Source organism: Rhinichthys klamathensis, unplaced genomic scaffold, assembly GCF_029890125.1.
Source record: "Rhinichthys klamathensis goyatoka isolate OS25496 unplaced genomic scaffold, OSU_Roscu_1.1 h1tg000579l_1, whole genome shotgun sequence".
NCBI lineage: Eukaryota > Metazoa > Chordata > Actinopteri > Cypriniformes > Leuciscidae > Rhinichthys > Rhinichthys klamathensis.
This window is the reverse complement of record NW_026607043.1, coordinates 1,348,967-1,364,155: the sequence shown is the minus strand read 5'-3', so window position 1 is coordinate 1,364,155 and position 15,189 is coordinate 1,348,967. Positions and strand designations below refer to the sequence as shown.

The 15,189-nt window shown below is 37.3% G+C and overlaps 2 protein-coding genes and 1 non-coding gene across 3 annotated transcripts; all 3 read right to left on the bottom strand.

Annotated features, from left to right (window-relative positions):
- Positions 1 to 1,420: 1,420 nt before the first annotated feature.
- On the bottom strand, positions 1,421 to 5,139 carry actc1a (actin alpha cardiac muscle 1a). The gene is made up of 9 exons (XM_056240040.1): positions 5,053 to 5,139; positions 4,194 to 4,345; positions 3,961 to 4,089; positions 3,723 to 3,833; positions 2,889 to 2,973; positions 2,601 to 2,762; positions 2,068 to 2,259; positions 1,770 to 1,951; positions 1,421 to 1,682 (listed from the first exon to the last, which is right to left on the bottom strand). Exons 2-9 carry the CDS (start codon positions 4,320 to 4,322, stop codon positions 1,539 to 1,541), a joined length of 1,134 nt encoding a protein of 377 aa, XP_056096015.1. The 5' UTR covers positions 4,323 to 4,345; positions 5,053 to 5,139; the 3' UTR covers positions 1,421 to 1,538.
- A 4,882-nt stretch (positions 5,140 to 10,021) lies between these two features.
- LOC130075498 (ribonucleoside-diphosphate reductase subunit M2) lies at positions 10,022 to 14,222 on the bottom strand. The gene is made up of 10 exons (XM_056240115.1): positions 14,061 to 14,222; positions 13,772 to 13,840; positions 12,818 to 12,964; positions 12,545 to 12,661; positions 12,312 to 12,445; positions 11,973 to 12,067; positions 11,753 to 11,886; positions 11,544 to 11,648; positions 10,661 to 10,774; positions 10,022 to 10,362 (listed from the first exon to the last, which is right to left on the bottom strand). The coding sequence occupies exons 1-10, from the start codon at positions 14,151 to 14,153 to the stop codon at positions 10,210 to 10,212; spliced, it is 1,161 nt and encodes a 386-aa protein (XP_056096090.1). The 5' UTR covers positions 14,154 to 14,222; the 3' UTR covers positions 10,022 to 10,209.
- On the bottom strand, positions 12,148 to 12,283 carry LOC130075520 (small nucleolar RNA SNORD94). Its single transcript, XR_008805534.1, has one exon. It is a non-coding gene; the product is annotated as a small nucleolar RNA SNORD94 (small nucleolar RNA).
- Positions 14,223 to 15,189: the final 967 nt, after the last annotated feature.

Sequence of the window (15,189 nt, the reverse complement as noted above, 5' to 3'; positions counted from 1 at the left end):
TGACTAGAACACATAGCCATTAAAACATGCTGCTGTATTTTATAGGAAACGTTAGGCCTATGATGGGGGGGGGGGGGGGGGGGGGGGGGACTCTGATCTATATAATGACAGTGGAAAAAACTCATATTTTCCATATCATTATTTTTCATTATATAATAAATAAATCATTTGCCTGTACATGTCGTGTCATTTATTCCTTTAATGTTATGGGCCTGTCAGTTTACAATGCAAATACAGCCTAGTAGCCTACAATGCAAAGAATAATAGCCACAACAATTATTCAATGATGCAGAATGAGGCCTGGCATTGTCTTATTCTACAGCATCTCTGCATAGAATTGATGTAGGGCCAATAGATTTCTCCTTGCATAACAGAGATTCAAGTTGCATTTTTGATTTCCAGATTTCTCTGGATCTTTTCACAATGTTATGTATGGTGTAAGACCTAATGCAATCTTGCATTGAGAAATGCAATTTTTGAATTGTTTGACTATTCTATCATGTAATTTGCCACAAAGTGATGAGTCATGACCTATATTTGATTGCAAAGACAGAGTCTTTGGTGGATGCTCCTTTTATACCCAAACACGATACCCTCACCTATTACCAATTCACCTACTTATTGTGGACTGTTTCAAAACAGTTTAACTTGGATATTCTGTAATCTTTTCACTTTTATTTTGCCTCTGCCTCAACTTTTTTGGAGTGTGTAGCTTCATATTCAAAATTGGTTATATTTTGGACAGTGAAAAGGAATTGGAATTTTTTTCTTTGTACTTTTGTCAGTTAAACCAAGGTTCAAGAGAATTAACTAATCACAGATTGTTGATTATTTTAGCATTTTACAAAATATCCCAACTTTTCTGAAATCGGGGCTATATTTTTTTGAAGATTTTACAAATGGAATAATTCACGAGTTCACACTTATATACAATTAGATGGAGTAAGGTTTAATGCATATTTGGCGTGCTGTCCGGGGGGAGGGCTCCGAGCTCGGATTTCGGCCCGAACCCAGAGTACTCCTCCCCCCGTATGTAAATGGTTAGGACTAGAAGTGTGGAGAAGGGGTGGTGGAGGGATGCTGTCAATGGATTGAGGTGAGACTGCTGAATCTACACCTCTTATCGTTGATTGCTGAGTGCTCTCCACTCGTGTTAATTATCTGAACGTGCTCCTCCTGAACTTTGTTAATAAAACATCATTTATAATTTAAGAATGCTAGAGAAAAGTATTTTTGCTCTTGGACATTTTGTACCCTTTTGCACTTGGTGGTTGAAAAGTTTTGTGCATGTGTAAAGTTTTGAGGATTTTTCTTGTAGTATACCAAATTTACAGATATTAATAAACTGGGAGCTTTTGTTGAGTAAATGACTAATAGCAGCATTTTCTTCATTAAATATTCAAAGAAAAAACACAAAGAGTACATTTACACTTCACAACTTTTATTACAACAGTAAATGTATATACAGCACAAGACACAGTAACAAATGTATACGGAGTGTTAGATGGATTGACTTGAGGAGGATGAGGATCGGACTTTTAGAAGCACTTTCTATGAACGATGGAGGGACCTGCCTCATCATATTCCTGCTTGCTGATCCACATCTGCTGGAAGGTGGAGAGGGAAGCCAGGATGGAACCACCAATCCAGACGGAGTACTTACGTTCAGGGGGAGCAATGATCTAGAGGACGAACACAAGAACATGAATGTAGTTAGACTGTAAAACTGGAACTATAAAGCAAACAAGAGCTCATTTAGAAAAGTTTACCTTGATCTTCATTGTGCTAGGGGCCAGAGCAGTGATCTCCTTCTGCATACGGTCAGCAATACCAGGGTACATGGTGGTACCACCAGACAGGACATTGTTGGCATACAGATCCTTGCGGATGTCAATGTCACACTTCATAATGCTGTTGTAGGCGGTTTCATGGATGCCAGCAGATTCCATACCTGTGAGGGGCAATGTCACAAACTGTGTTAGTGATATTTCCATATTTCAGAAGGGAGCACTTGTGATGTATGGACAGCAACATGGGTTGATGCAATGAGACCCAACTAAAACATACCAATGAAAGAGGGCTGGAAGAGGGTCTCGGGGCAGCGGAAACGCTCATTTCCAATGGTGATGACCTGGCCGTCAGGCAACTCATAGGACTTCTCCAAAGAGGAGGAAGAGGCAGCAGTGGCCATCTCATTCTCAAAGTCCAGAGCGACGTAGCACAGCTTCTCTTTAATATCACGCACAATCTCACGCTCAGCTATGGAAGAGAAAAGAGAGTAAGTTAATTGAGAAAAGACAATGAAAACATTTGTTTTGAGATAATGACAATACATGACTGTACGCCTGTTTATTGCATGGCTTCTCACTGAGTAAATGAATAACTTGGATATTTAAAAAAATGATTTGCAATGAAATTATGTAACTGTAGGCCTATATCTTATAGTGTCAGCTAAGAATTTTTTTACAAAAATGATCTGCCTAGTAATGAGACAAACAATTTTACATTAATATTAAAACACTGAGGTAATTTCTTTTTAGTGTTTACTAATTTCTAAACAAAATCATTAAAAGAAGTATGATTCTCTATAGAGCACCCACCAGTTGTCACGAAAGAGTAACCACGCTCTGTCAGGATCTTCATCAGGTAGTCAGTGAGATCTCGACCGGCCAGATCCAGACGCATGATGGCGTGAGGTAGGGCATAACCCTCATAGATGGGGACGTTGTGGGTCACACCATCACCAGAGTCCAGCACGATACCTGTAACATGCATTGGCATTTCAAGTTTTCTACTGGCATGTTAAAGTATTGCTTTCTTTTACAGATTTATAGGATTTAATGCCTATAATGTTATGTATTGCTTCTGGTGATTTGATAGACACTGACCAGTGGTACGGCCAGAGGCGTACAGGGAGAGAACAGCCTGAATGGCAACATACATGGCAGGGACGTTGAAGGTTTCAAACATGATCTGAAAAAAGAGAAAAATACAGCTTTGTTATCCTTAAATAAAACTGCAATCATAAAAACATTTTCATTACTTGAAATAAAATAAACAAATGAAATATGTATAGATAGATAGATAGATAGATAGATAGATAGATAGATAGATAGATAGATAGATAGATAGATAGATAGATAGATAGATAGATAGATAGATAGATAGATAGATAGATAGATAGATAGATCAAATCTAATTCAAAATACTGACAAAAACTATTATAGTATTTCAATGATACTAATAACACTGGTTTCAGCATGGTAAACACATATGGTTAATGTAAAACCTAAGGCTCAGGGGGCCACAAGGGGGTGCTAGGGCGACCGTGAAAACGTTTAAAGAAATATAAATAAATGAATTAAACAAATACATTTTTGGTTACAATTCATTTCAAGGTGACATAGTTACATTGTACTTACTCAAATAAGCATTGAGTAATATTAATTAACTACATTTACTTACTATAGAGTTAGGGTTTGGTTTGGTTAAGGGTTAGTTACTTGCAATTATGCATAATTTACTGTTATTACTATAGTAAGTACATGTAGTAGCGTGTAACTACTTCACCTTAAAATTCAGTTACCCATTTTTTTACAGTATAAATGTATTTGAATATTTGGCTGCTATTATACGCTTCCACATCATAGGGTCCCACAAGGGGACATTAATGTTTGGGGTCCCTGTCAAAAAAAAATGTGTAAACCCCTGCATTAGCTTACCTGGGTCATCTTCTCTCTGTTGGCTTTAGGGTTGAGAGGGGCCTCAGTGAGCAGAGTGGGGTGCTCCTCAGGGGCCACACGCAGCTCGTTGTAGAAGGTGTGGTGCCAGATCTGGAGAAATATATTAAATGAATGGATGAATGCATGTGAATGACCAAACTAATAGGGAAAAAATCCTTATGTTTGATAAATGGATGAAAAACAAATCAGCATTCTGTAATAATTCTGTGATTGCTACCTTCTCCATGTCATCCCAGTTGGTGATGATGCCGTGCTCGATGGGGTATTTAAGAGTGAGGATACCCCTCTTGCTCTGAGCCTCATCTCCCACATAGCTGTCTTTCTGACCCATACCGACCATCACACCCTGAGGTACAAGAGTCATGAATTAAATCTATAATCTGTAGTTCAGTTTGTTTGTATAATCATTTTCCAATATGCAATATTGGAAAACAGGCTTTGGAGGCCCACCTGGTGACGGGGTCTGCCAACAATAGAGGGAAAGACAGCACGGGGAGCATCATCACCGGCGAATCCAGCCTTGACCAAACCAGAACCATTGTCGCACACGAGTGCGGTAGTCTCGTCGTCGTCACACATGATTGGTCTTTTTTAGAATGGTCCTGGGAGAAAGAAAACATGTGTTAGGAGAGTGTATAAATGTACAACAATGGTAATAAAAGAAATATTTAAAAAAAAAACTTTATATGTTTTTAGCTTCAAAATGGTCATGATAGAGCCAAAAGCAGCACAGCAGAACCCCTTTAAACTATTTTAGGAATCAGCTCTTGTCATATTGAAGTTACAGAAGCCCCTGACCGAGTGTCCTATCTGTAGCTATTTCGCAGTTGTCTGATGACAAATGACAACAGGACCCAAGGATCGCCTCCTCAGCTGTCTAGAAACTGTAAGAGATCCACTGGCAACGTGTCAGTTCACTACATCTGTTGGTGACTCTCTTTATTAGAGCATTTTCAAGTGACCCTTATGGGATCTAGACATGGAATCCAATCTAATACAACTATAGATACCTCTGCTTCATTCTGCTATCCTTCATTATACTTCCAGTGTTATTTCTTTATGCCCAACCATCTGTTTTCATACATTTCTCTAGCTACAGCTACATATATATTATCACAGAGGATGAGCAATTATCAGAAAAAGTAGTTTCTGTTAAGACCATCGATGTAAAATCAGCCAATTATCCACCATCAACAATTCCAGAAATGTATGTTCCTTCCCAAGAAGGAGATGAAGTGTTGGGTCATTCCATCTCAAATATTTCTCTCTCTGAAGTAGTCCATAGATAAAGGTAGTAGCAAACACTCACCAAGTTGTAGCACAAGACTGGGGTTTCCACTGGGATGAAGGGCATCGGAGAAGGATGCCCCTTAAATATGCTGGTGGGTGGGGGGCGGGTTCATGATTTCACACAACACCAAATAAGAGATGCTAAACGGCCCACAGCCAGTATATCCTGTACTATATTCTCCTGCATGATTACCAAAATGTACAGATGTTTCTTAAGAGGGGACAGATCCTCTTTGGTAGCAAAATAAGCATTGGGAAACTGTTTTATAATGATTTCAGATCCAAATGGAAGGCCCAAAGAAGCCAAGTAGCCTATTCTTTCATCGTTCTCCATCTCTTTTCATATATGTAATGTTTTGTTTTATGTCATGTTCTGTTATTATGTGTGACAAAAAAACAAACACTAAATAGATCTTAATGATGACTGATTGTTACTAGATGTAATTTAGTCACAAAAAATATAAAGATAAATAGCATTGTTTTCTATGAATGTGGCTAAAGAAATATGTTATGCTAACTGTTTCATGATGCCATTCTTCTAAAGATGCACAATAAATACCATAGCGGTTATCGGACCATATTAGAGTTTTTTCTGCTGTCATCTAACACTTTAATTGAGTAATGTTTAAAAAATAATAATAATTTAGCACTGTTAAACTTTAGCAAATATCAAAATGAACATTACTTTTTTCATACTGTAGGCTACATTATAATATAATGACAAAACCAGTGTTGCTAGTGTTAACTAAAACTAAAACTATTCAAATGTGTTACCGTTACTTGAATACAGCTGAAATAAAATAAAATAAAATTATTTGTTGGAAAATGTGAAAAAACACAAATTGGAAATGCTGTCTTGGCAGATGACTGAAATAAAATAAGTTGAAGTTGAAGAACTAAAATTACTTAAAAACTTAAAATAGTTTAAAGTTAAATAAAAAGTGACAAAAGCACATAACAAAATTACTAAAACATTTAAATGAAACTTTATAGTAAAACAACAATCTATTTTAGAATATTTATAAATACCATAATAGTGTAAAAATAATACTAAAATAGCCAACATTTTCATGTACCATTTAATTTTTTTTTTAATTATTATTATTATTTAGACAAAATAGGATAGAATCTAAACATTGACCACAATAGTGTAGTAATACTAAAATAACCAAAATTAACTTGTACCATTTAAAAAAACATTTGTTGACAAAATAGTATGGAATTGTAATATTGACATTTTCTTGGCCAATCACAATCATATCAACCATTTAAATATAAAATTTAGGCAAAAGGAGACAATAGCACATGCAAAATAGTTGGTTTGTTATGCCATTACACACACCAAACAAATAAACTTAAAGGAATGTCAGGAAATCGCACATCATGGCCTTTGACACGGAACAATATATATGTGTACGGTCAGTCGGTCACTGTTGACACAGTGTAAAAAAAATGATTTGACTTCACAGGCATTGGAAAGTTCAGAGCACAGACGTGCGGGGTCACATCTAGGAGCCGGACCTGAGTAACACCACCTTTGTCAAATGGCCTGGGCCCTGGTATGCGATCGGGCCCATAACATGCCAGACAGCTGAGAGGTGTGGGGGTGTTAGGAAGGACCTGTGTCCTTTCTCTGCAACTGCTGTTCTCTGATTGGCTCAGCTCTGTCCTTTTAGGGTCATGGTGAGTGACAGGTGCTCCTGGCGACACATCAGTGCAGCTCCTCGGTGCTGCTTGCTTGGCTCCAACTCCTTATTTGTCACCTTCTCCCCCGTTATCTCTTTCACTCGACACTGTGAGAAAACAGAGAATGTTTCCTCTGTATATTCTTCTATATTTGCCGAAAAACTCGTTTGATTCTACGCATATAATTCGGGTTAAAACATGCATTTTACAGATTCATTTTCTTTCACCATTTGGTGTTAAAGGTGCTATTGCCTCCTGTTATGGTGTGTATGTGTTATCTTGTGTTGTTTCAGGCTTGGTGAACAGGAGATAATGTTCTATTTGTGACCCTCAAAGCTCAAACCTGACTGAAAAAAGCCGTGATATCAGCGTGATAGTATTTTCTAACCTTTTGTTATCAGATTTCTGGAGTTTCTTACAGACCCTTCGGCTTGCTGTGCCAAAGTTGGATTATGTGTGAGCATTTTTGAGCATCATCCTCTATCCTCTCTGTTAGATGTGCTATTATTAGCAGTTTTTTTCACTGTAGCTTGATAGATATCTACAGCACACAATCCATTCGGATTCCCTTGAACCCTCACGTATACTGTGACTGATACTAGCATCTTATTATAGCTCCGATGATGTTGTTTACCGAAATGAAATTTCTTTGCAATTGTAGTGTGGTTTAGTATCTTTCTGGTGAAAAGCGTGGCTTGCAGCGTGATGCTCAGGAAAGATAAATGAAGGAATTTGGGTGTCTTGTTGGGCTATTAAAGTACAGTAACAGTTGTAATTCTACCATGGCAATATTTACTGGGTTGATGATCTATTAGCGTCAGTTAAGAAGCACTGCTGTGTGGGAGGCCCAGTGGTCAAACAAAGCAGGCAACCAACACAAGCACTTTGACAGGGTCCGGTCTGTCTCCTTAAAAGGGCATGGAGGGGACACAGGATTTGCCTGTTTCAGACAGCTGTGCTTACCAGTAGACCACCACTTGGAGTGTGGCAACTGTTGGGCCCAAATGCTTTTTTAACATTCATTACATTGGGAACAATGGTTTGTTGATCAACCTGTTTGTGACATGAGCCTGCAGGGCCATACCAGCAAGTGATGTGGATCATATGCTGGGCTGTTGATCCACATCATGCAGTGTTTGCAGGGCCTTTAATATACATGGTAAGGATGAATTCACCTTCAAATGTGAGTACATAAAAGATGAGTAAATATCTCTATTTCAGAATATCCAAAACAAATGACAAAATGGTAGGGGCATAACGAATCCCTCATATCACGATACGATATTAGTGCGATACTCCAAGACATATGATAAAAGGTTAACAAAAAATGTGCTGTTGATTAAAATGCTAAATTTAATATTACATTGTGTGTGTAAATGAATAGAATTGGACTTCTGGAAACCCAATACAGGACAATAGAGACACTAGAATAACAATATTCATGATTCTGAAGCTGAAAATACACAATTATTTTAGACGAATATTGTTACACTCTTTCACTGACTAGATATATTTAAAATAATGTCAGCCACTTTTTACTGGTAACATCAGACATTTGGCATTATCAGGACACACAAATATTCCCCCATTTCATTATTATACATTATATTCAACATTACATATAGCAGTTAAATGTAGTACTGACACTAAAACTCGAATTTGACAACTTTATTTTTTCCTCACACAGAAATTTTCATTTTGGGTGAATTATACACAATATTGTCACTATCCACGATACATATTGATGCATTTTTGTATTGCGATATATTGTGACACGATATATTGTTACACCCCTACAAAATGGCTAAAAAAATTGAGAGGGAAAATGCCAGTAAATAAGTCAGTGCTGTTATCGTTAACTAAAACTATTGAAAATTGTTTTTAATAATTGAAATAAAGCTGAAAAAAGTATATATATATCAAATGAGGAATACTGTACTTTAATACTTTCACTACCTGTTGTGCCACAAGGCTGTTTCAGTGATATGTCTGCTAACAAGGTGTAATGTGTCGGCTAAAGCAGCTGTTAACTCTTCAGAATGACGAACCACTGACAGGCATGCTAATAAGAAAAACCCCCTATAAATGATCCTCACAGTAATGTACATGTCCCAGAGCCAATCACTGTTCATATTCAGACACCCATACTGACTCAGACAGGAAGCCTCACGTTCATGACTATCCATTACTGTGTTTTCACAGCAGTTACAGCAGCACAGATCAACTGACAAGTCAATGACAGGAAAGATATAACAGTTTTAGTACATGCAAAAGAAAACATATCAGCATATGTAAATAAGCATAAAAGATTAATTGGCCTATTTTAAAGCAGGCCGGACAATGTTAACGCTTTGTTCTTCGTGATTAAGGAATGAGTTCCTACGACTTAGTTAAAACTAAGTTTCGAAATGTCCCGAGAGCACTTAGAGGAGAACAGCCGGTCACCAGCTCATGCCATGAGTGCCCCAGATAATGACTCCTATAAATATATTGAGTGCTTTAGAAGTTTCCATGTCAGAAATGTTGTCCATTACAGGTGTGCATGGAGCTAACTATAATCCACTCTGTGTATTTAAACAGTACGTCATGATTAACCTTGAGTAAAAAAAAAAGTAATTGAAAAATTGCAATGTTATTTTTATATTGAATATTCAATGGCCAATAGTTACTGGCTTATTGAATTGACCAGCATTTCAAGATCAGTTATGAACTAACACGCATTAAAATCAACCAAGATCAACAATCAAGAGAATGTGGTTGAAGTCAGTTTGGGCAGAAGCTAAAAATCTTTGTATCAGCTGAAAGAATTCATTAAGCCTGTGTAGGCAACAACAGCAACAAGGAAGAAAAACTTGCCAAATGTAACACATTAAATGGGATATTTTGGATTTAAGGGAGTTAATCTGCACTATACATGTACCACCACAATCATTTTACTCTCCTGTTCAATAAAACTATTGAAGGGGCACTTATGTCTTAAAAATGAAACTAAATTACCTTGAGCACTGATTTAAGTCTGCTTTTAGTTTCACAGATGGTTTAGATTAGGCCATAGTTCAATCAAGGCATTTAAGTAGCTTTAAAAAATATGCCTTAGAAATAATTACTGGTGTGCATCTTGAGATAAAACAATGGCACAGACAATCTTTAAGATGTCAGTGCAAGTTGCTTTCAGTTAAAACATGCATTTTAGTCTGGGACTATCTTAAGCCTTGTCTGTAAAACCAGGGGCCAGAGTCGTAGACAAATGTCTAATCCTCGTCTCTGCCACACCCGGGAGGCAAAGCAATGAGTAGAAAAGCAGCAAGTAGAAGGGCTCTTTTTATTATCATTTAAAACAACAAAAATAAAAAGTAATAGTATAAGACATCATTAAAACAAATGAATAGTTAAAGAAAAATCATGTAAACTAGAATGAGAGGCTGAATCTCCTTAGAGGGCAAAGGGTCCATATCTTACAAGTGTTCATTCAGGCACTCGGATTGAGTCTTTAAAAATCAGCATCCAGTCTGAAAGTGTTATCTGTAGATCCAGACATGACTCCCATCCGCTGGTACTCGCCAACTCGCTTCTCAAAGAAGTTGGTCTTGCCCTCCAAGGAAATGTTCTCCATAAAGTCAAAAGGGTTTTCCACTTTATAGACCTAGAAAGAAATTTAGAAGGTTAATGACACTTGAAATGCCATTTGTTAAACTGAAGGCACAGAACAAGCTTGAATTGTAGTCTGATATTAGCCAACAAGGCTAATGACCTGAGGTCAGTCACAAAGACTATACTACCATGAGCAAAGATGCAAAACTACAAGCTTGAATTGTAGTCTGATATTAGCCAACAAGGCTAATGACCTGAGGTCAGTCACAAAGACTATACTACCATGAGCAAAGATGCAAAACTACCACAAAACGAGTAAAATAGGCTTTAAGGTTTCCAAATAAACCTACCTTGTCAAATCCCAACTCCAGCAGTAGCCTGTCAGCCACAAACTCAATGTATTGTTTCATTAGGTCACAGTTCATGCCAATAAGCTTTACTGGCAGCGCATCAGTCAGGAACTCCTAGGAAGACAAAGACAAATCACGTGAGTTTCTTGCCAGTGGCATGCATTTCATTCAAAGCAGTTTAAAGCATAGCTTCTAGGGGTGAAAAAAAAAAAAAAGATTCTTAGATGCATCGCGATGCGGACGATTCACAAATATCAAAAATCTATTTTCAAAAAAAAAAAAAAAGACAGAACTCGGAAGTGCAGTGCCCGGACCGTCTGTCGCGTGCACATAAGAGCGCAAAATCTAAACACCCTCCTCGTTAAAAGCTGACGTGTGCAAATATTTTGCCTTCTTTGAAGTTGAAAGGGGAAAGGAGCTGGACAAGAGCCACACTATTTGTAAGTTTTGTAGAATAAAACTAAAATATTTCAGAAACACGAAATATGAGAAGCCATATGACACGTTTCCACCCAGAGGAGGAAATGCACTTGGCTGTACCGGTCGTTGTAGTTATATTATTAATTTACTACAAGTATGCTGCCAGTTCAGGCACATTTGTTTTCCTGTTGGTTCTGTGCAATGTTAATAAAATATATTGTACTTTAATTCTTTATGGGTCATTACTTGGTACTTTTAAAGCAAAGTATTTATAGTCACACACAAAAATAAAAAGATTCAGATAATCGATAAATCGCTTTAGCATCGAATCACGGCCCTCTGAATCGTAAGGTGCCTAGAGATTCCCACCCCTAATAGCTTCTACACAAAAAGACTCTTAGGCCAAAAAAGACTAGTACTACTTGAAACCCTGAAAGGGACTGTTTTATCCAAGCACACAAACCTGTTCAATTTCAACTGCATTTATGATGATTTTCTTTACTGTAGCTTCTGATGGTTTGTTGATCAAGTGCTTGAACATGAGACAGGCGAAGTCACAATGAAGACCCTGTGAAGAGAATGAAAATAAAACTTAAGATCACATCTTCAACTTTCTCACAACACATTCGAAAGCATTCATGCCCCTGTTAGAATACTTTTCTAAATGGTTACCTCATCTCTGCTGATGAGTTCATTGGAGAAGGTGAGTCCAGGCATGAGTCCTCTCTTCTTTAGCCAGAAAATGGAAGCAAAAGACCCAGAAAAGAAGATTCCTTCCACTGCAGCAAAAGCCACCACTCTCTCCCCTAAAAACACAGACTTAAATTAGCTCAGGCCATAATTTAAAGTCATTAGTAAATAAAAACTGCAGTAGTATGTTAGTACAACATACCGAATTGTGCATTTTTGTCACCAATCCAGTTGAGCGCCCAGTCAGCCTTCTTCTTTACACAAGGCATTGTCTCAATAGCATTGAACAGAAATTCTCTAAAGGAGAAAAACAAACACTTCATTATTTATTAGTTAAATGTCTAAATAGATTGAACTTAGACAAGCACATAGTTTAAGGAGCTCAGTTACGGCGATAGTTTCGTGCTGACACCCTACAACCAGCGGACCACATGTCCACTGATCTTGAGCAGTCAACACTCAGCTCCCATTATCAGCTGAGGTACGTACCCCTGCGCCACTCATCATTGCCCCAATAACTCCCACGTGTCTAATAGCTCACCTCTCTTTGGGATCTTTGATGTAGGTATTGATCAACAGGCTGTACATTTCAGAGTGAATGTTTTCCATTGCAATCTGGAAACCATAGAAGCAACGGGCTTCTGTCACTTGGACTTCCTGAGTAAATCGCTCAACCTAGATAAAAAATAATAAAAAACAGAAGACATGCGATAAGAAAAGTGTGACTTCTTACATAAGTTTAAAAATCTTGTGAAAGTTTGCCTCCGAACGCACCAAGTTCTCATTGACAATGCCATCGCTCGCCGCAAAGAAAGCCAAAACATGAGAGATGAAATATCTCTCCTCATCTTTCAGGGAATCCCAGTGCTGAAGATCTTTGGACAGGTCAACCTTGGGAAAAAAAAATATATTTTAAAACACTGCAATATAAAAATCAAAATGTCCTTAAGCTGCTTGTATGCTTGCTTTGATGTCATTGTTTTAAGAACCATAATGAGGAACAAACTTTAATTTCTTCTGGTGTATCAAATATACATTGAAGCTCACCTCCTCAGCGGTCCAGAAGGAGGCCTCTGCCTTCTTGTACATCTGCCAGATGTCATGGTACTGAATTGGGAAGATGACAAAGCGATGGGGGTTCTCCTTTAGAAGGGGCTCTTCCACCAAAGCTCCTTTCCTGACTTTTGTCTGCTCCTTAAAAGTAAAAAACTTTTAATCACCAGTGCCTATTATGTTGCATGTAAATGGGAGGAGCATAGTTAATTATGCACATTAACACTTCATGATCGACCATTCATGTGCATGACACATTTTGAAGATTTGATTTAAATTACAGGCATTTTCCCCAACAAAAAGTCACTCAACTTTCCAACATTTAAATACTACAAAATATTTACCATTTTGGATAAAAATATATTTTCGCCTGGGTTTGTTGCTTTAGTAACCAAACCGTTTTCCCCATAATAAAAATGTAAAAGGTAGAAACTTCATGAAAAGCATTAGCATGCTATTTTCTGTAGTTCCATTACTTCCGGTCTAGTTTGCCGGTGAAACAAGAGTGTTCTTCCGGTTGACAATAAAATTCACAATAAAATATGGTAATGTAAACACCGCTAGAAACATGTACAGAATTTTTGTATATTTTAATCGTAACGTTACTTTTTTGCAATATTTCTGCGTAGTTTACTTTACACAACGAATCAGCTCGAGATACCGACCGCCAAATCAGCATAAACCCTAATAAATTAACTGGCTTAAAATACACAGTAAACCCCCATTTTAGGTTACCATATAGCATGGTCTTCAGTTAGATTCGTTTTTACGAGCCATTGTTCTCATCACAGGCCTGGATAGGTTTGATGGACCAGCCCAACTTGGCGCCAAATTTTATCTAAGTTACCACTTTAAAACATCACTCGAGAAATCAATAGTTTAAATTGGTATATATCTGACATGTAAATCCTGAAGAAACGTGCAGGGATGCAGTTAAAGTAAGCGTACCTCTGAATCATCAAAGATTTTGCGCGCCGTTTTGGACGCCAGAATTCTGGTGGAGTTCAGGCTGGGTGGCTGAGGACAAAACAAATCACACATTTTACAATCTACATCATGACTAACGGTTTAGTATTTGGCTCTTAATTCAACCGAATACTTCTGTCATAGTATTTAGCATTGATCTAGTAAGTTACTCCCGAAAAATAAAGTATCTCAGTAACTTAAAGTAACGTTACGTGTCTTAGAATTAACGTACACGTATGGATATTGGATAACGCCTAAAAAACACACTTACCGTGTTTTCTTTGTCCACCAAGGACATGTTAGTTATTTTTGCAGAAACTGTGTTTTCATTCTTGGCCTTCAGTGGAGAGCGAGTTGACATCATTGTAAAGATTAAAGCGTTGGGTAAAACAGAAAACGAGGTTAAGTTAAAAAATTATGTAACAACTTTTAAAACAAATGCAAATAAATAAAAGCTAAAGTATGAGCTTGAAGGTCCACAGTCCAGCTGAAGCGAAGAAATAGAAGAGTGAATGCCAATGCCAGGGATACTCTTTTATATTCGATATTTCGATTCTTGGCGCTCATTCTCAGCCAATAGGCAAAGGGCAAACTTTACTGCTTTGTTTGTTCCTTTTAAATCTTTCATCACATGAACCAATCAGAATTCTCCACGACGTCACGTGAGGACTACGCCTCGCGAGAAATTCAAACATTTGGGGGGATGCCAAGTGTTACACAAAACCTACCGAACATGCAGTTACACAAGCAGGTTTAAAAGGGCGCGAATTAAGAAAAAAAGACCCAGGTATATATATCTTTTGTACAAAAACATTTCGTTTACAATATATTGTGCGAAATGTGTGTTAAGGTTAACTGCCCACTAAATAAAATCTTACATTTACAGGATATGGAATTTCTGGTTACCGTACACTTAATCATAATGAGTTGTTATAATTTATAATTCCATTCGAACAGAATAAGGTGAAATAAAATCAAACGTAGTGTCATTTAAATCACTCAAGTCTGCAGTTGTCGATTACCTACAGATGCCACATTTAACAGTACACACAATAAATATTGTTTAAGGTAAAACAACATGCCGACTGCTGTATGAGGAAAAATCCCCGAACAGTGGGGGAAAAACATTTCTCAGTGCCTCGTTTTATAATAAGCCAACAACAAACCGAAGCCTATTTTCAACAATAAAAAACTGCCAGGAAGTAGCTACTTTTCGCGCCAGATTTGAGTAAACAATTAAAATACATAAGGTCAACCCGTGCTATTATACATAATACTTAAAAACTGAAATATTATTTTTTTAATGATAAACATTCACTAGATATGTGATCTTCAAAACAACTACTAACTTCATAAAATCATGGCGGAAAGTGTTTTGCTTTTCTTCTTGTTTCTCTTGT

Bases quoted from the DNA above. Each gene is read 5' to 3' on its own strand.
- LOC130075498 (XM_056240115.1), bottom strand. From the start codon at position 14,153: ATGATGTCAACTCGCTCTCCACTGAAGGCCAAGAATGAAAACACAGTT. The intron at 12,662-12,817 runs GTGAGCTTCAAT...TTTTTTCCCAAG, and splicing joins CCTTCTGGACCGCTGAGGAG to GTTGACCTGTCCAAAGATCT. The intron at 11,887-11,972 runs GTATGTTGTACT...CTGTGTTTTTAG, and splicing joins TGACAAAAATGCACAATTCG to GGGAGAGAGTGGTGGCTTTT.
- actc1a (XM_056240040.1), bottom strand. From the start codon at position 4,322: ATGTGTGACGACGACGAGACTACCGCACTCGTGTGCGACAATGGTTCT. The intron at 4,090-4,193 runs GTGGGCCTCCAA...CTTGTACCTCAG, and splicing joins TTGGCAGACCCCGTCACCAG to GGTGTGATGGTCGGTATGGG. The intron at 3,834-3,960 runs GTAGCAATCACA...ATATTTCTCCAG, and splicing joins ACTGGGATGACATGGAGAAG to ATCTGGCACCACACCTTCTA.